At 39.4% G+C, this 21,299-nt stretch overlaps 1 protein-coding gene across 1 annotated transcript in view; it reads left to right on the top strand.

Annotated features, from left to right (window-relative positions):
* Positions 1-1,196: 1,196 nt before the first annotated feature.
* LOC143848362 (uncharacterized) overlaps positions 1,197-21,299 on the top strand; it is a 38,511-nt gene continuing 18,408 nt past the window's right edge. The window contains exons 1-8 of the mRNA XM_077357286.1: positions 1,197-1,478; positions 2,705-2,926; positions 4,123-4,218; positions 9,352-9,404; positions 11,730-11,826; positions 13,665-13,738; positions 18,719-18,836; positions 19,632-19,742. Coding sequence (XP_077213401.1) covers positions 1,341-1,478; positions 2,705-2,926; positions 4,123-4,218; positions 9,352-9,404; positions 11,730-11,826; positions 13,665-13,738; positions 18,719-18,836; positions 19,632-19,742 — 909 coding nt within the window. The 5' untranslated portion in view covers positions 1,197-1,340. The remainder of the gene's footprint in view (positions 1,479-2,704; positions 2,927-4,122; positions 4,219-9,351; positions 9,405-11,729; positions 11,827-13,664; positions 13,739-18,718; positions 18,837-19,631; positions 19,743-21,299) is intronic.

Raw genomic sequence — 21,299 nt, 5'->3', positions numbered from 1 at the left:
AGTTCTAGGGTCATGATTGTGCAGAGGGGACACACATTCAAAGTCGACCCATGGTCTACCAGTACGGACGACACATGTTTCCTCTCCATCTCGACAATGATGTGAAGAGGTTCGACATGGTATTTCCTTCGGGAGGAAGGCCTTTGTCTACGAATGAAACATACTCACTAATTTATAAACCTCCAACCAATCACCACATCTCATGTTCAAGTTAAGAAAAGGGCAACCAGTAACCTAGAAAGTGTAAGCTGTCTGAGGAAAGTTACCACATCTTGAGCTATCTGGAAGGAACATGTGGAAATGGCTACTTAGAAATATAAAATAAAAAACAAGCGTGAAAGCTAACACAGATTGAGCTGCAGAACGACATACGCACATACGCAGAAGTGTAGTGAGATGTTACGGTCCTGAGAATGTGTGTGTGTGTGTTGGGGGGGGGGGGGGGGGGGGGGGGGGGCGTGGGTATGAGACTAGGGAGGGGACCCAATCTTGTATGGAATACGTTTAAATGGCTTAATCCAACATGTTCAATCACCTCTGGGGCTTTTGATCTATTAGTTAGGTAACCAACACCAGGGAAATAAAAAGGTATGAAAAAACAATATTGTTCATAAAAAAATTTTCATAGAAAATAAAATTACAAGGTCTAGTAGGTCTGTAGTTTTCCTTGAAGTACAAGAAATTTTGTTTGATTTTGAAAACTTATTTCATGGATAAGAAGAGAAAACAAAGCAGCTAATGCTGGCACTACCACATCAGCTGTGGAGGGTCATTACAGTTCCCAAAAAGCTCTCATGAACCAATTAAAATAGAAAAGTTAAGCTGAGTTTGTGCAACAATTAAACCATGGTAGTGCAAATATCAGCAGCCGAAAACAAATATAACATTGCCAAATGAAACGAAACGACAAGTTCAGTTAGTAGCGCCAATATCAGTAGCTCAAATAAATTAACTTAAAACAAAGGGCGATGATAAATTCGCACCGCTGTAGGATAATTCGCTTACTCGCACCCAGCACCCCCGTAAGATAATTCAAACCCCTGTAACGTGAGCTGACGTAAAAAAACGTTAAAGTCTGCCACATACCCTCCTTTAAAGGGCGTGAATTATCGTGAAGGGGGAGCGAATTTATCATCGCCCGCAAACAAAAACAGTAAAAATGATTTAAGCAGTTTGTACTGTATAATTTGTATTTAGGGCATCCGAAATGTACGGCGAGAGGGACTGAAACGATCCCAAACTTGCACTGCACTCTCTCTCTCTCTCTTTCTCTCTCTCTCTCTCTCTCTCTCTCTCTCTCTCTGTGTGTTTTTGTTCTTGGTTTGCTCTGAAAATCAACAATGTCGTGGCTGAGATCTGCGGTGAACAAGGCCGTTGAGGTGGGCGGCAAGAACAGTCTCACTCGCACCGTCAAGAACTATGCGGACTCCGTCGGCCATGCTGTTGCCGAGGGCGCCAAGATCTTCCAAGATCGCATGGTATTTTACTAATTTTCTTCCATTCCCTTTTAGCCTTGTTATGGCATATAGACATTATGAACAAGGTTTGGGTTGTGCATTTATATTCGCTGCACCAATTTAGCTCTTGCTAGGAGCCTAGGACTAATTTGAACCTTGTTCATGCTCGAATTAAGGGTAGAATCACTAGATTTTTTCCTACTTTAATGGCACCCTTTAAGATTATGTTGCACCCACTTGTTGCGTTCATTCAATTAGGCAACAAGGCCTGCGTGGAAAACATCAAACCCGCGGGAAAGATTATATGGATAAAATTTGGATGGGTGCATGCTAGGTTTTAAATTTTTGTTTATGTTGGCACGGAAATGGGATAATTTCGATTTGATTGGAAATTTTGTAAAATCAGTGAAACGTATGGAAACATATGCAAATGATGAAATTTTAATATGAAACTGTAGGAAATGCTAGAACAAGCACACATGCACATTTTAAACCATTACATAAGCAAGGAAGCCATCCATAATGGATTGATAACATTGAACACCTAGTGACATACGATGTCACACATGTCTAGATTATGGAATAATAAAGTCAATAAAGAAGTACAATGTAATAAAGTCTAAGAAAGTACAATGACTGGTCTTCCCTCCAAGGACCCCAACTACGTCAATACCACATAAAGTAATCAATACCACATAGAGTTATGAGTTATTATTTGTCCCATACTGATTTGAAATCCCGTCCATAAGATATGATTACTTTGCTATGAAGTTCAATGATGTTGCCTACCAAATATCATTAACTACAATAATCAAATGCAAAGTAAACTGTTTTACCCAAAAAAAAAAAAAATCCCCCTTTCTGTGCTTAGTCAAAGACTCATCATTCGTATGATGCTCAGGGGTTTTAAAATTTGAAATTCCCATGACGCTTCACATCGAAATGAAAGGCGGCCCACCTTCATTTCAACTAGGATGGGCCACATGGTATGTCGACAAAGATTAAAAATCTTAAATGTTTTCTACGTTTGCAGTTGGTACTGGCACCATCGAAAAGTTCATCATGTATGAATTTTCCAAGTAAAACAATTCACACACTGGACACATATCTTTGCAGATATTCACATGTATCAAGAGAATGCATACACCATGTTTGAGTGCAGTAAATTAGTTCAAGCTTATCAAATTTATTTCCTGAATAGATATTCAATATTTTATTTATTTTATGCAACTTACATAATTTTGCAGGGTGCTCGTAATTTTAAAAGCTTTAAGCACACTGTGAAAAGATTGGAAGAAGTTGCTATTTCTTGTAGGGGACTGGAAAGAATTCAGTTATTGAGAAGATGGTTGGTTGCCTTGAAAGAAATAGAAAGTGTATCCGAATGTTCTTTGGAAAAAAAGGAAAGAGCTGTGGAACGACCTGATGTTTCTGATGAATCCAACTTATCTCCAAGAAAAGCTTCAACAGTGAGTAATTTCAATGAGTTTTTTTTTTGTTGTCCGGTGATTAATGCTTTTTAAATCTTAATTCTCTGTCAAGCTTGATTTGCATCAATGTGTGTATTAGCATTTTAAGCTATAGTTGGGTGACTCAGGTCAAATGCATCATTGGGGCTGTTATATTGCTCTTTTGGCTAAAAAATATGGCAAAAAATCCATGGCAATTTGGAGAGCCCTCTTTATCTTCACGGTGTCTTGTTTCATTTTGGTGATTAGGAAATGCATAAACGCTAATAGGACAACTTTATGTTTTTACAGGACAACTAGAGAATCTCTTTGATTGTCTTCATAAGTGATCTCTCTTTCATCTTCTTTGAACTCTTTCTCGTATGCGTCTTCCTCATTTCCGTCTCCTTCATCACCATCTATGGTTCTCACACTTCCTTTGCTTTTCTGCGACGCTCAGTGGATTGATCCCAATTTCCTACATTGAAACAATTAAATTGTTGAGTTTGGTAAATTGGGACGCAATTGGGTCAGAAACAGTGTTAGTGTTGGTTGACATTCAAGACTCTAGAATGGGAAACCAAAAAAAGTAAAGCCCTAGATCCTGTAGTTCGATCAACACACGACAAATCTAGGGTTTCCAAATAACTGTATGCAAATTTAAAAGGAAAAATAAGATTCAAGAGAAGTCGAGGATCACAAGGGGTCAACGGTATGATATCATGTTAACATATAAGAGAGAAGAAAGCATAAGAGTTGATAAAAGAAAGAGAAAACAAAGTGATGTAAGGGAAGGATAAAAGTTGTGTGGTTTAGAAAGTGTTGAATACGTCCTCATGACTCTCTTTTGTTTTTAAATAATATATGAGAAAATTACATACTATGCTACTCATAAGTGAAAAAGATATAAAATCACTAGTCTGCCCTTACATCATAAGAAATGAAGATAGAGCAACAGACATAAACTTCAACAAAAAGTATGTGATTAGATTGCTAAATATTTTGCTGGGAAGGTTTAGTATTATGCATTTCCTTTTATGCACTTGCAGGATATTTCAGATCACTAAATTATTCATTTATCTTTAAACTTTCATGTCAAATTTGAGCTATGTTTGTTTAGGTTGCTGGTTAGTTGGATTTTGAAATTAGAAGACTTGACTATGCTTATTTTTCTTATGACTAAGTTGCTTAATGGTTGCATTTGTTGCTTTGAATAGGTTCTCTTTTATGATCCTGATATGGGGGTTGAACCCATGAACTTTCGCGATTTGTTTCTTTATAGTCAAGCTCTCGAAGGTGTGACATTGTCTATGGTGAGTTATGAACTGTTGATAGCTTATGTTAAATTTCTTTGGTTTATATTCTTGGAAATACTGATTTCGAATGTTCCATGCTTTTTTTACTATGAAATAGTAGCCAATAATATGCTAATAGTATTGATAGAAAATCAGAATAATCAGTAGTTTAGTAGCTTTATTTAGGAATTTATATGAATGAGTTAGGTTTAGGTATGTTAACTTACCAACTTCTCCAAAAGCTTAAGCTGTTGGAGAAGGGCGTTATTTATCTTTTATACTTTAACACTCCCCCACACGTGTGGCCCACTTGGCAAACATGTGGCACATGTGGTCCCACTTTGGGCCGACCCATGTGCCAATAATGAAATAAAAACATGGGGAAGCCAGTACGGGGTACACAGCATACAGGGGGACGAAATCAATACAAGTAGTGAGGAAGCCAATCCACCATGTAGACACAAGAAATCTAGCAATCTAGCTCATCAGTACAGCTAATTGATTCGTTAGGTGACATGAGTTACACAAGCTAATAGGAAATCGGCACGTACCTCGCTTTCCTTCTTCCTCTGGTTGAGTCAATAAAGCTAGCTGCTGCCTTTTAAACTATACTGATGTAGTGGGCGGTAGTTGGAAGCACAGTATGGGCAAAAGCAATCCCCAAGCATCATTTGAGAGCTCATAAGTCTTAGTATGAAACCCAATAAAAATGGGTGCAATAGGTCACTATAGGGACATGAACCCTCCATAAAAGACCTTCTTTTAGGCCTAGAAAGGGAATTCCACTTATAGATAGGAATAGGCCCGTGCAAAATAAGTATATCGGGATACGGGAGTCAACGGTGGCAGTTAGCCCAGTCGATAGATGCGGTGCTGAGGTCACACTTCTCTTAAGGAGTCTGTCCATTCAAGCAGTCTGTTGGAAAAGGGTTGTAATCCCTCTCTTGGTGATAGTAGCTCTTCATCAAACACGTGGCACATGTGGTCCCACTTTGGGCAGACCATCGCATGTGGATTTTTGCTATCCGGGAGGTTTGAACTCGAGACCTTTGGCTCTGATACCATGTTAACTTACCAACTTCTCCAAAAGCTTAACTTACCAACTTCTCCAAAAGCTTAAGCTGTTGGAGAAGGGCGTTATTTATCTTTTATACTTTAACAAGGTCAATGGTGGCAATACTATTTCTTGGATTCTGTCCATCACCTGTTCTTTCCTCTGATACTTAAGTATGGAATCCCCTTAGGTGCGACAAGTGAAGTTTGCAGTCCCCGTAAGGAACTTCCATTAGTTGCTTATATACTTTTTTTGAAAATTGACAAATATATTCATACCAGTGAAATTATAATGGGGACCAGTAGTCCTCTAGATTTACATAGTATGAATTGCCCAGGAGTGTTCTCCTTGGCCTAAAAGAAAACCCATTACCCCTTACATTACCCAATAACGGATAACCTCAATTGAATCGAATCCAGGAAAAAGTGCCATATTTGAGGGGCTCACCAAGTCAAAATCGTAACCCAGGGCAAAAAAGGCAAGCAGAAACAATAGGGGTCAAGATCCTTCCTTCCCCTTCCTCTTCCTGTACCAAGCTATGGGCAGATCTTACACTCCACCCTGAGAAAAGGCTCGATTCCTTCTCAAAACCCTTAGAAGATTGTCTTTTCCTAGCATCAAACCCCTTCTAAAGCCTTTAGAAGCCTCACCGAGATCCTTTATTTCTTGAGATCCCACTCCCATCCCTGCAAATCAGGAGGAAAGGCAAGGCATTCATCAAAGCAGACTTGTCATCACCTTCTAGATAGTCATTCAATTTGTACTTTTAGACAAGACTCCTATGCCGAACACTTTTCCAACTCCTCCATAATATGCTGGATTTGGAAGTCCAGCATATCAAGGAAGAGGTCCTCGGGAATCCGATAAAAAATCCAGGACTTTTTTCAGCTCGCAATCCTTTCTTCCACCAGCCGGATACCCATCGCCTTAGTAGCTTCCCAGTTTTGCTTCCTCGCAGCCCTTTCTTCAATCACGAGTAGCTTAAAGAAAGGGTGTTTGTACAACGGCGAATGGGTGTCTTTGACCGTAGTAAACCCACTGAGGCTACACCAAGTGAATGGGCTGTCTTGAGACTCTAACTTGAGTAGATTCCAGTACCCACGAAGAAGATCTCCCGATAAATCTTTGTGGGTTGGGGCATTGATGGAAGCCCTCTCTTCATTATAGACCATCGTTTCCATCCTCTTAAGGATATTTTCTAATACCATAATTTCCATAAATAGCCGTCTACGACGTCCTCCAGAGCAAGAAGACGATTCTTCTGTATTACCGAGGTTTTCCATTCCTCCTTTGTGGATGATGAGGACAAATAATACTAGGAAAATCCGATGAATGTTCCTTGTGGTTTTTATGCCTCTTTAAGGGACTGAACTAGAGTTGCCTTTTAATACCAATCTCAAAGCCTAAAAACTTCCGCTCCTAGAAAAGAGTGCTAAAACAGAGAAGTACTCAAAAGACGCGTGATGAGTAAATAGGAGTAATAACCCACTTCCCAACAACGAAGAAGCGATAAGATAGTGGAGACAGCAGCATACGCTTTAATCACTATGGCCTCCCGTCTAAGGCAGTTACTAAAAATGATGCCCCCCCGGGCCCAAAAAGTCAATATCTACAACTATCCGGGGGCAAAACCAATGGATTAGCCATAAATGGATCCAATCTTGGCCGATTTGGAGTAAAATTTTAGATGATTTAACAGCCTGCTGTTTTTCTTCCCTTACCCTAAATTTGTGACCAGAAGATTCTCCAAAATATTTATAAGGAGGTTTTCTTTTGATCTTGGCACCTGGCCAAGAGATTTAAACTGTCATGATAGCCGCGAGGGGCTCGATAATCAAAGGTGTTCCTTGCTTTTGAATGGAGGCCAATTCTCTTGTTGGTCTTGATGGGCAGATCCAGCCAGGCAACTTTCCGCCTAGGGGCAGGAGGTTTTGGCTTAGCTGTCTCGGGACCCGCCAAGGATAGACATGATTGACCTAGATTCCTATTTTCAGGTCCCACCACACCTTTTTCGAGCCCTACCTTAGGACCATCCTTGGGTGGCACAATCAGAAGATTTGATTGGTTAGATTTGAAATTTGAAATCATTAAGGGATCCGAAGGCTCACCAGGCAGCCACCCCTGACTTGCCGGGGATTGTTCAGCTGGTGAGCGGATGCCCGATCCAGGAAGGCCCAAGGGAAGAGGACTCAGGAGAACAAACACAAAATTTATTTTCCTGAAGATGAACCCGATGGTATAGGTCTGGTATAAGATCTTGATTTTAAGACATGAACTAGAAAAATGCCAACGGGGGGTTAGGATTTTAGCCGAGACGAAGCTCATACAATTCTGGTGGTTGCCTTCCATCTTGGTTTCCACAACCTTACCAACAAGGCTCCCTATAGCCTCCACCATTGAAACAACCCAAGCATGCAATGGGATGCCATAAAAATTAACCCATTGAGCTTCCTCACCTTGAAGAAACTCCCTTTTCCACGGTGTGTGTGTGAGAGAGAGAGAGAGAGAGAGAGAGAGAGAGAGAGAGAGAGAGAGAGAGAGAGAGCAAGTAATTACCCAAAGCGTCAGATCCCTTAGCGAGAATCTGTGATGCCTGCATTTCTGCTTCAAACATAAAAATAATCTCGTTCTTTGCCAAAATAGAAGGGCATTGTAAAGATGGAATGTCCTAGGACTTTTAAGCCCAACTCCAGAGCTCATCTAGGGCCCCTTTATGATCTTGCTTTTTCCCTATCAGGCAAGCTTTTAGGGTATCCATTCGTGCGTCCACTTCCCTACCCGAGATAAATAAAGATGGGCTCCCTGAACTCCTATGATGATAAATTTTGCCAGAATCTAGGCAACGATCATCCTCACCACAATCAATCTCTAGCCGAGGAGTTGAGCTAGCACAGGGTACCCATTTTGAAGGGTTTCTGCCCGTTGACACCAATGACATTTATCCCGCCATCTGAAGTTAAGGTATTTACAGGGGGAGAAAGGCCAGACTCCAGATCTATGACCTTTTTCCTGGCTTAGATCTCCCTTTGGAGCGCCCCCCCCCCCAACACACACACACACACACACACACACACCCACAAATCCGCGTAACAGGTGAGGGGATCGATTTCACTGGGACTTGCGAGCACCTTCTGCATCTTTTCTGCCATCCGAAGTTGTGGTAGAGGCAATAGGGGCATTCCTCCGTTATCAGTTCATTTTCTTGTTGGCTTTTCATCTTCTTCCCACCAGTCTGCATCTTTTCCATCCATCTATTTATTAGGACTGCCTAGCAACAAAGAAGGCTTAGAAATGCACAAATACAAATGTCACTGACTATCAATGAAATAGCTTTGGCCAATTCTGATGTCTTTTGTGTTTGATAGTTAATGAACCTGATCTTTATGTTTGTTCTGCTTGGTTGCAGCTCTTTCTAGTTGCTATTTAGTTTATACATTTGTTCCATGCTTTATAAATATCTTATTCTTTTTGAATTCTTATCCTTTTAATACATAAAATGTTATTTATATGACCAATTATAATATTATATGATGTAAAGGAATCGTTTTAGTCACATTATAATATTTCATGGTAGTTGAGCTGTTTTTTCTCTACTACTATGTCAATTTTTTAAAGTCCTGATTTTATTGGTGTTCCTGAAAATTTCTGTTACTTGTTGTTTCTTGCTTTCTTATTTATCTATGAATTTTCTTTTACTGTATTACCTACCTGGTTTCCAGCCATTAAAAAAAAACCTGGCTTACATCCGGCATTTGGACTGCTTGTGCTTTGAAGAGTTCTTCATGCTCCGGTGGCTTTTAGGAAATCAGCATTGCATGATTCTGATTCTCCATGCTCCGGTGGCTTTTAGGAAATCAGCATCGCATGCTTTTGATTATCTTATCCACAAATTATCGTATTGTTTACAGGTTCCTTGTACAATTTTATATTTTCTGTTCATATCTGTATACCCTATTTCCTTGTACAATTTTGTATTCTTTCTGCGTATGTAAACATTATTCTAATGTTAAAGTGTGGCTATAATTGAATGTTAAATTATACTTTGTATTTGGTGATCATTGAAGTTAACCACAGGTTAACTCTTTTGTATGACTCAGATTCTCGAAGCACCAAGTGAGGAAGAAGTGTCTCTACTTCTTGAGATATTTGGGTGAGTTTTCTTGCAATTAGAAATGCTATATTATATTGTGAAGTTTTTGATTGATATTCCTTTGTTCACATCTCTACTGTGATGTGAAATCCCTTGAATTAACTAAATTTTGTGTTGCTCATTATGTGCTTCATACTCATCGTGTAGAATAATTGTAAAATGGATGGAGAAGTAGCCTTTTCCAAACATGGTCCGACAGGCACCATCAAATTGCAAAATAGACTTGGAGAAGGGAGGCAAGCAACATGATAAAATTAGATACAAAATATAACACCAGCATCTATTTATTGCTGTTAGCTACTTGAATGGTAAACGGTATAGTGATGTACTAGGTGAATAAAATTTCGTGGTTGTACATATATGTTGATGAAATTATTGTTGTCATTGATGCTTCAGTGACCAGGCCAGAAATATCAATATCCTTATGGCCTTCATCGAAGAAACTACAAGTTAAAGTATATATAAAAGTAGGTCAATAATTAAAACCTCAATATCATAAGCTTTCCTAAATTAACTATCTTAATTCTAATGGGTAAAACCTTGGATAGTGGATAGAATCTTATAAATCCACTGCTGATCGGTCTAAATTCCTTAATACTGTAACCGCTCCTAAATCTTGGAATTAGGGCAATGCAAGATGCAGTAAAAGATGTTGGGCTCCCTCAACCGAAGGGTTGCTTAAGATGAACTCTGATGGTAGTAGTAACCTCCATAATAGGAGTGGGGTTGTGACCTGCTCTGTCGGCATTAAGGGAGATCCTCTCCAACTCTAACTGTTCTTTCCATTGCAAGCCCCTGTGGTGACTGTGATGTGACAGATGCTGAAGTTCATGCTCTGTGGAACAATGTCTGATTAGTTTCTCAGGTTGGGGCTACAAAGTTGTGGGATGAGGGCGATTCCCTCCACACAATTCGGTGGCTTCAAAAGGAGTCCGATCCTCTTTGGCGATTTAGACACTTATTCAGAGAGATTCTTGATGTATTGAGGGAGGTGGAGTGTTCCTTTTCCTATATTCATAGAGATGGCAATACTTCCGCTATTCATCTGGCAAATTTTGGCGTGTCAGGTTCTGAATTGATGATTTGACACTAGTTACCTATCTTGTAGTTTTTGTTTTCTTTTTCTTTGTCTTCTTTGTAATGCTCCGGATAGCTTCAAGTAGTTGGTCTTTTCTTTTGTTAATAATTTCTCACTTGTTTGCAATAAACAATACAAAAAATAATAGAACTTCTCCATGGCCAACATAACATCATAATCGAGGATCTCCTAGAGTTAATGGAAAAGGACCATCGTGTTTCTTTTGTTAATAATTTCTCACTTGTTTGCAATAAACAATACAAAAAATAATAGAACTTCTCCATGGCCAACATAACATCATAATCGAGGATCTCCTAGAGTTAATGGAAAAGAACCATCGTGTTCCCATTTCACATCTTGTAGGAAAATTAGGATGAGAAATATTGAATAATGGCTTCCTCCATGCTTGACTTGGCTTCATATGTTAACCCATCCACTTGAATACTCTGAATTTGTTTCTTCCTTCTCTTGGAGCTAGCAGTTTGTTTAAAAAATTTAATCCCCAGCCCTCTAACCTAAGAGCCTAGATCTTTGTCACCAGTCCTTTTCTTGGTGACGTTTTGGTCCCTTCTTGCTTTAACTGTGTACCAGTAAGCCTCTTTTTCTTTCTTTTTTTCTTTTTGTTAAATGGGTGTACTAGTAAGTCTCTCAAACTCAGATAGAGGGGATAATTCCTCTTTTCTATCCAAATACCTTATATCACCCTAACCTTGAATTTTTGGAGCAGTTACTGAAATTTTCTTCTTCCAATCATGAAGCTCTGACTTCAAGGCTTTGATCCTATTAGATAATCTAATCCTGAGTCCCCCTTGAGTGAATTTCTACTAGATACTCAAAAATTCTTTGAAGGTCGGATGGCTTGGCCAAAGTTGCACAAATCTATTGGAGTCCTGCCATCTCAAATTGCATTAGCTCAGCATTAAGCAGAATAGGCAAATTATTCATAATGCCACCATATTTATTTGTTGTAGAAAGTTCCGTGAGGCATTGGAACGAGAGATTTCTCGAAACAAGTCTTTCCTAGGGCTAATGATTTCATTCTTTGAGAGTGAATTGTGATTAATCTACCGCGGGGGTTGGGGGTCTATTACTTGTTAGAGTCTACTCCTTTCAAATCCAGAAGTTAATGAAGATAATACTAGGATATCAAAATATGGATTTCTATTTTTTTTTATTCCAGAAAATTCAAGGTGTTGGGTTCAGTGGTCGGTGAATCTGAACGTCTTTTTGTGTTTGGTTGTTTGCAGACTCTGTTTGACAGGTGGGAAGGAAGTTCATAATGCTATTGTGAGCAGTATACAAGACTTGGCGAAAGCGTTCTCGAGCTACCAAGATGAAGTGTTGGTACAGATATAATTACTCATTCCTTTTCCTTTTATCCGTGGGTAGAAACGTCATTGGTCGTTGTATGCAACCAGATTAAATGTTCGTATCCTATTTGTTGCAGTGAAACTGGAATATTGATTTTCCTTTCCACGTATCAGCATAAACTTGTGTGTTTATGCGCATGTCTATAAGCCTATATACAGATAAATCAGAAAGCATGCAACTTACTCCATGGTATTTGAGAGAGTGCATTTAGATTCTGCTGCTGCATAAATACCCACTAAACTTCAAATATACATGCTGCACCAATATAACATGCATCCCACTACTCAAACCCACACTTCTTATTTGCGCTAAAATTTTGGATGTACACGAGCTAATGTTATTTGGTAAATGCTTTGGATTATTATCCTGTTTTAATGCTACATGTGTGTTTGTTGCAAATATGCTAAGATGCATTTGTACGTAACTATCTTCTTAATGCTACATGCGTGTATGATTGCAAATATGCTAAGATGCATTTGTACATAACTATCTGTTAGTTAGTTAAGATGTCATTGATTAGGACCATATTGGGTTCATAAGAAATTCTTTCCCTTTCTTGTTTCGGGCCTCGCTCCCCCTTAGCTCTATAAGACTTGAACATTCTTTTGCAAAAAAAATAAAATAAAATAAAATTTATTCATTATTGTATGTTATTTGTTCCACTTGACATTCATAATAGAATCTCATGCCTATTTGTTCATTGAAGACGATTAAACTAAAGTGCTCATAAATGTGGAAAGTGTAAGACCTTTCGGATTTCCCAAAAAAAATGCTTTAGGTTTTTGCTACATGATTAGGTCCGTTCTAGAATCCTAGAGCAGTTGGAAAAATGTATCTTGTGAGCTATGCCCCATCATCAGGGAGTTGCATGATTGCCTGGTGGCATAGATAGTCATTTCCTCTTGAGTTTAGAGAACTAAAATAATTTCAGAGTTCATGTGGCTTCAGGATTAGTGAAAAGTCATCGGGGCTTCGAGATTGTGATAAAGTCTTTAAGAATTTTTCTATAGCCAGGTGGATATTGCTAGCATTCACCAATCTAAGATTAGAGACGGAATACCATTAAAACAATATTAGGGACAGAAAATGCAGTTCAGTAAATATCCTTTTTGGTTATTTTGGTTTTTACATGTGTTGAACTCGAAAGTTGCATGTGCGATTGGTATAACTCAAGTATCATTTCACCGAAATGTGTTTGGTTTGACTGAAACAGATGATACTGGGTTCAAAATGGCAGAAACCTTTTATGTCAAACCTTTTATATTGCACAATGGTTTTGGATCGTCCTCAAGCAAAAACAACAAACAAGATGTGCAAATTGGCCTGAACCATTCATGTTAAACATTTTTTTTATTGCACAACGGTTTCGGATTGTCCTCAAGCAAAAACAATAAATAAGATGTGCGAGTTTTGGTGACATTTTCTCAGATTGTCCTCAATCAAAAACAATCAACAAGATGTGCAAATTTAGGTGACATTTTCAACCTTGGTTAATAGGCAAATGAGTGGTGGGTTCTATTGATAAGAATTCTGTCTTACTACCTTTGCTGATGTCTCACAACTCTACTCGTAGCTTTCCTCCATTTTTCTCTTTGTTGTGCTTCTTATTGACCAACTTTTCTTGATAAATCATTCTTATTGATATAGGAAAATAAAACTGATTAGTTATTGAATTCATTGAGAAGATGATTCTTTTCGATCTTTATATTTAATGTTTCATTCTTCTAATACATTAAACGGTAGATTTTTATATGTCCTCAGTAACAATTTTGTTTTGAATGAAATTTGTAATCATTTGGATTTATTTTCAGGTTAAACGGGAAGAATTACTCCAGTTTGCTCAAGGTGCCATTACAGGGTTGAAATTAAATGCCGATCTTGCAAGGTGGTTTAGTTGACTTTATAACATCATTCTTGAAATGCTAATGTTACTTGTTTGTATTTATTTGCAATTGAAAATTTCATATATCCAATTAAGCACATGCGGAATAGATTACCTTTTTGAATTTTCTATGCAGATAGCAATGTCTAAGTTGTGTAAATATCCTCCTTTTAATTCTGATTGAACCGATTGCAGTTGCTGATTAATGAAGTCTGAGTCAATTTTCTGCTTGATTCTCTTTTCCTTTGTCGCACTCTGGTCTGACATTCTTCACTGCCTTTTAACTTTCTAATTTAGGTATGATGCGTTATTTGACTCTGTGGATCAGAGATGCAGTTATTGAAGCCTATATGGGTTTGATTTCATTTCTAGGAAGGGCAACAAAAAAATAAAAAATAAAAAATCAAACCATAGATTTTAGGTTTCATTCTTTTTTTAAAGTAGGCAAGCAGGGGTTAGGCAGGACCCCTACTAGAAATATTAAGAGAAGATGAAGAATTGCAATCTTGTGTGAACCTCTCCATTGCAATCATTATAGATAATGCTAAGGAGATTAGGAGGGACAGAAGAATGGGAAATGGAGAGGCTAGCATAGGGGAAGGAGTTTTTGGAGAGGAAGTCTGCAGCCCCATTTGTTTCTCTTTAAGTCTATGAGAATTTCCAGTGTACGAATATGCCCAAAACTTTCTTGGTTTCAGAAACAATACTGCGGGCCTTGCAAGGGCATTAGAATTTGCCATTAATGAATTAATGGCGAATAAGGAGTCGGATTCCACCTAGATCGCTTGTGTGAAACTAAGTAGAGGTCCCTCCCCCCCTCCCTAGGTCGATGGAAACCCTAGGGAGGGAGGCGATTTCATCTCTCTCTCTCCCTCTCTCTCCTTTTTAGTATTCCCCCCCCCTCTCTCTCCGATCTCTCCCGCTGGTCTCTCTTTCTCCTCTCCTGATCTCTCTCTTTCTCCCCCTATCTTCTTTTCTTTCATTTTTCTGATATCTCTCTTCCTGCTTTTTCTGTTCCCCCCTCTTTCTATCTCTTTGGTCTCTCTTTTTCTTAGATCCATCTCTTCTACTTTCTGATCTCTCCCTTGATGGGCAAGGGAGGTGTTGGTGGCCGGATGATGCCCGGGTTTGGGCAGATCTCGCAGGGGATGCATCAATGGTGGCTGGAGGTGCAGAATGGCCGGATCTGGGTCCGAGTGGGCCGAATTTAATGGGGAAAGGATCGGAACTGGGTAGGGTGGACAGAGAAAGTGGGCTGGTGAGTCGTCGAAAGTGGTAGACGTGGCAGGAGTATGAAAAAGGGTGGCCGGATTCGGGGGAAAAAAGGAGGAGTTGGATGTGAAGGTGTTGGTGGTGGCGGTGGAGAAAAAAGTTTGATGAAGGATGCAGACGACGGTATTGAGACGGCCGGTTATTCCAGACCCTCGCCCGTGAAACGCAGAAAGCATGTGGGATGTCGGAAATGTTGCGGCGATTGACCGGCAAAGGGCTTCGGGAAGCCGTGGGTCGCCTGATTGGGGCCTGTGTTGAGTGGCAGAGGTGATGGGTAGCCGGAGATAGCGTTGGGGTTGCCGTCTGAAGATTGGTGGTAAAAGATGGGTTTGATCGAGGTACAAGGTTGGGGCTAGAAGGGTCGGGGTGCTAGGTTAGGATAGGTGTTTTGGGTTGCAGGTAGTTAGCTGGAGTGGTGGAAGGCGGTGGTTGGAGAGGTAGTGGTTGAGGGAGGAGGTAAGACTAGGGTTAGGTGGAAGGTAGGGTAGGGTAGGGTCAGGATTTAGGGTTTGGTGGAAGTGAAGAGGAAGAATGTTAGGGTGAACAATGGCGGTCTCTAGGGTTAGGTGGAAGGGTAGGGTTGGGGATTTAGGATTCTAGTGGAGGTGAAGAGGAAGAAGTTAGGATGAATAATGGTGGTCTCTAGGGTTAGACTAGGGTTTTTTGGATTGGTGGTTTAATGGGGATCCCCCGGGACAGGAGGTGGCGCAAGGTAGAGGCCGTCGAAGATCGGATTCGATGGGTTGGCTATCGTGCACGGTTAGGGGCGCACAATAGCTTCAGGCCTTTGAGCAAGATTTTTGAAAATCGAATTCGCCAGCTAGAAAGTGGTGGAGAAGTCTGTGTGACGTGGCAGGTCACACATATGACTTGTTGGGGCCCACAAATGTGGCACTTGTTTTTGGATTCGAATCAATTGAGACCATTGGGCAGTGTAAAGGAAAGGAAGGGGGAATGGTGAAGGTACTCTCGGCTTGTTTAGCATATGAAGAATTTGGAAGGGAAGCGAAATAGTTATTCGGCATGGTGGCAGCGTATGGAAGTGTGGACCTACCTGTAGCAGTTGACCCAAAAGATCTTTTCTTTTGGTTTTTACTGGCCTAGGAGTATGCTCTTGGCCACCCTTAATTGATTCTATGTAATGCAAGTAGGAACCCCTGGTCCCCAATGTAATCTTCATAATATCAATGAAACTGTCAATTTTCAAAAAAACTAAGTAGAGGTCCGAATCGACTAATGTTGCTCCGCGCACCCCTACGCTATTTGTGGCTCCGCCCCTGGCGCCAGATCCAATATAGAGTTGCCTTTGATGTGCTTTGCATTGACCCATTCATTCCATATTGTAGGCTGACATATGGCATTCCAGATTTACAATCAGCTGTGCTGAAATTGCTTGAGGTGGAAATTTGGATACATACACAGAAACCAATGATGCTTCATTCCGATTTAGCCCACATGATTTGAGCGAAAATTTGAGCTTTTCACTCATCATTTTCTTCTCTAGCACCATTGATTCCACTAACTACCGCTGTAATTCAGAAACTGATTCAACAGAACTGTTTTTCCCAGTGCCATCCTCTGCCTTCTCTACTGCTATGTCAGGTACTCATAGAAGTCAATCAGGTTCACTTACTCGGATGCCTTTCCACATCTACCCCTTAAACTACCAGTAGATGTTTCTGATGCCTCCGCTAAGATCTCCTTAGCCCACATGATTTGAGCTTCTCACTCATCATTTTCCTCCATTTGGCTTCCTGTCATGCCTTACCAATCTGGAAGGGAACGACACGCCACGCATAGCTAATTCTGCCCCCAATTCCTCTCTATTTGCATACTGAACCAGATCTGGCCCATCTTCAGCCTCATTTCTCTCTCCCTCCTCCTTCTGTTCCTCCTGACTTGCTTCCTCAGATGATTCTTCCATCATCCCTTCTTCCCTCTCCTCAATAAGATCATTTCAAATGCTTCTCAACAATCCCTCTCTTTGGTTTTGTTAACTATACTTGCTCTATTTTGTGGTCCCAACATGAACCCATTCAAGGGTACATTGCCCATTAGATATCAGCTGTAGAGAGATTGCCACAAACATAGATCTACTTTCGAAAAATGGATAAGACTTCAAACAAAAAAGGAAAAAACAAAAAAAATAGATGGGTAAGATTTTCAAATTAAAATACTAGGTCATTATTGTGTCTAATGATGCTTCTCTTCACGAGTTCATTCCTTCACTTTTCCCCTGTCCCATCACGGTTTCCATCCACAATCCACAGTGCCATCGATCTAATGTGTCCTAAAACAGCCTCCACCTATTTTTCTAATGCTGCCCCTTTGTTTTCCTAGCTCTGATTTCTCATGCCATCGTCACCCCCTCCATCAGCCTTCATTTGGTTGCCCATTTGTCTCAATAGAGGTGCGAAAAGCCAAAAATCTAACCCCTTAAAACCCGTTCTTCTTTTTCCTTAAGGGAGATTATAAAGTCACCCCTTTGTCTACCATGTGCATGGTAAACAGAGGGGTGAGAATCTATGATCACTGAAACTTTTTCTTAAGGGAGATGATACGTCACTTGACTCGCACGAGTCAGCCAAGACGAATTGAAACGGGCATGGCCAAGTTTTTGACTGCATCCGTGTTTTAAAGCACTGATATCATCCATAAGACTCGACTAATTATCATTGGAACTACACGAAAACTAACATAACAAGCAAAATGAAGGATAGTTAATTCGAGGAGAGTGATATTTTTTGAAACATGGTAGTTATTTTGACTAACAAAACTATCTATTCACTATCCAATACAAGGATTGGTGCTATATTATGTCGGACATCGTAGGTTGGACGTACACAAGTATCCTAATGTCATAGTTGTGGGGCAGTTGTAGGGTTCTGGTAGTGGCCTTTTTTTTTAATGGTGAACTTTCTATTTTGTATTTCTTTTTTTTTTTGGAATGGTGAAAGATTTTATTAATAGCAGATAAGACCGAGATGGTCAGAACAAAAAAGAAAAGAGAGTGACACAAAGGACACAGAGAGGAGAAAGAAACCGAAATCAAAGAGGTAAGGAATCAAATATTTCAAGCGATTCCTTCTTCACCCCCTCTCTTGCTAAACTATCAGCAACACTGTTAGCAAATCTTCTAATATGAATAAATGATATTTGAGGAACACAACCAATCTTGAATTTCGTCGAAGTAATGGTCAAATCTCCATGGGTGATGATGAGACCGCGAAACCCAACGGATGATGTTTAAAGAATCCCCTTCCACCACCACTTTATCTGATATTTCTTTATCGAGCAGTTTAATGCCTTGGTGCAATGCCCGCACCTCTGCCTCGGAGGCGTCCACAATGCTAATAGGACCCTCGAAAGCCCAAAGCACCTTGCCAACCTCTTTTCTAAGAAACCCACCAATACTGGCAGGACCGGGGTTCCCCATACTAGATCCATCAAAATTTTAAGGGGAAATTTTAAGGGGTCATCATAATGCTTCTCCAAGTAAATGTTGGTGCTCACAATTCAATGCCATCTGCTGTAGCTTTTTTGAGGCTTTTGCCCCATCTTTCCTTCTCTACTTTCATGCTTTCTGTAGACGCTCATCATCCTTAGTTGTACATTATTGGTAATTTACAAGCAAGTCTGGGCTTTAGTGACAAAAGTAGGTTGTTTGTATTAATCATCATTTTTATTATTTTATGATCTCTTTGGTGACAGAATAGATGCCGAAGCTTCATCCCTGCAGCAACAACTTGATGGAATAAAAACATCAAAAGTGCCTTCAAGTGAAGGTCAAGAAAACATATCCGAGAGATCTACTCTTTCAACATCAGAGGTGAACCTGAAGTTCATGTTTGTATAGTTATTTCACGCAATTATGCAGTATCTACACATACTTTGCTAGATTTTATAGACTATGTCAAGAAGCGCCTGTCTATGCAGGTATTGAGAGGAGGTTTTGTGTGGTTGCAGGGTCTACTTTTTATGCTCATCAACAATTGTATATAATTTAGTAAATGACACACCATTTGACACATAATGTAATTATCTGTCATATAATTTGTCAGCTTGCAATACTTCTAGGTGCTGCTTGCTTTTTTGCACAAGGTATATGCCACTATCTTATAGTCACCTGGTCATAAAGTCTGCAATATTTCTTCATTTGTTGTGGATTATGGCTTTTAGCCTTTCCTGTTGTAAATGGCCCATATGATTTTTAAAGCTTCTTTACTAAATTGGGGTTTATATATGCTTATCTGTAAATGGAGGAAAGATAAATGGCACACGTTTCTATATTTTGCAAAATTATAAATTTATATGTTGTAAAATTTTAACATTTATTCCGAAACATGAATTTTCCATTCCTGAATTATGCCATACCAAAGATAAAATGTAGTTTAAATTTCCAACCATCTTTTTACTGTTGCGGAAATAGTACAGTACTGCTTCAATTGCTATCCAGTTTCTGCTTCTTTAGAACAATAGAACCCATTTCATTTATCATGTTTGTATGGTCCTTGTGATTTTTTATTTATTTATATATGTTTATATTGTATATATACTTATGTCACTGTCATTCTTTTTCCTAACTCTAAAATTGCTTATGCATTTTAAGTCTTTTACTTTTTAGGCTCTAAAGGAAGCACTAGCAGAAGTTCGTCTATGTTCCAGAATGGAAGCACTCTTACTAAAGAAAAAATCTGTGAACTGTGGAGACTCACAAGAGATTCGTACTCAAAAGGTATGCTTTACTCTTTCTCTTTCTTCTATATAGATGGGTTTTGGGGACATGCTAAGCAATTTATGCACATTTGTTTTTGCTGTTATTGTCTTCAATGTCATGTTGAAACCCTAATTTTGAGTTGAGTTGGTGATTGAATGTTTATCTATATCGTACCCGTGTCACTCCCAAGCCAATACCCATTTCAGTTCTCAACAAAAATGCATTGGATTTAGATTGAGTGGTTATCGTGCATGTGGAGATACATTGGTCTTGGTGTTTAAGTGCATATTGATTCTCTTTTATTTATTCTTAGATTATAAGAAAGTTATTTAATTACGAGTTTATGACAACTTCCTGGGTGATCATTATATTGCTCCAACTTTGACACTTGTATTACAATAGGAGGATTTTCCACTGGTATCAAAAAAATTTTCCCTAAAAATCATCACAAACACCAATAGATTGAGATCTATCTTGATCTGGTCTTCACGACTTGACTGGATCTGACCATCGATTTTATGAAATAGCATATATCCCACAGGCATGAGTAGTCCTACTTCTGATGTAGCATAAGGAAAACAATCCAAAAAAAATGAAGAATTTGGAAAGGGATTTGCAGATGACCTTGAATTAAGCTTTGATACCATGTAAACTTTGATGGAACCATGGATTATCAGTCAGAAGAAAACAATTATGTGAAATGGCTTTGCTAACCCTTGTTGACCAGCCTTGATTAATATGAAATTACGGATCCACTGCTAAATATATACAACCGTAGAAGGGTAAAAGAGGAAAGATACAATATAGTGTTAGTATGACGGATCCTCCTGGAGTTCTTCAAATTGATGCACATGGTAATTAGTTAGGGGCAGGTTATTATTTGTCAGTTGTATGTGTTTTTCTCTATATGACCCTCACTTGTGTTCAGGTTATGTATGTCATGTAATTTCTTCAATTTTTTTTTTTGAATTGTATGGAGAATTTATTAAAAAAGAGAAAGAGACCGAGAAAGTCCCATAAGATACAAGGAAAGAGATGGCTTGTTAGCCCAGAAAAGAACCAAAAAGCAAGTGAAAAAATAGCTAGGGGGAAAGGTAGTCAAAGAACTCCATCTCCCCCTATGAACACCCTCTTTTGCAAGTATGTCAGCCTCTCCATTAGCTGATCGCCTTATGTGAATAAAGGATATCGAAGAGGATCCAATTCTATCCTTAATTTCATCAAATAAATCCGCGAATCTCCATGGAGCCGTATGAGAACTTTGAAGCCACCTAATAACGTTAAGAGGGACCCCTTTTATCTGTACGCTGTCCAAGTCTTGATTTTGAAGCAATCTGATACCGTGATAAATGGCTTGAACTTCAGCCTCGTTTGAGTCTGCCACCCCAATTGGGACACTGAATGCCCAAATCACGATACCTTCTTCGTTTCTAAGGAGCCCTCCAATGCCTGAGGGACTCGGGTTCCCCATACTCCAGCCATCAAAATTCAATTTAAGTATCCCTTTGGGAGGAGTCCATACTTGTACTACTTTATGGGCATTGTTAGATGCCCCACATATCTCTCTCCAACCGT

Source organism: Tasmannia lanceolata, unplaced genomic scaffold (assembly GCF_043159265.1).
Source record: "Tasmannia lanceolata isolate RefF3 unplaced genomic scaffold, GAP_Taslan_0.1 ptg000016l, whole genome shotgun sequence".
In the NCBI taxonomy this organism is placed as follows: domain Eukaryota; kingdom Viridiplantae; phylum Streptophyta; class Magnoliopsida; order Canellales; family Winteraceae; genus Tasmannia; species Tasmannia lanceolata.
Note: the sequence above shows the minus strand (reverse complement) of the source record. Positions and strands in the feature narration are given on the sequence as shown.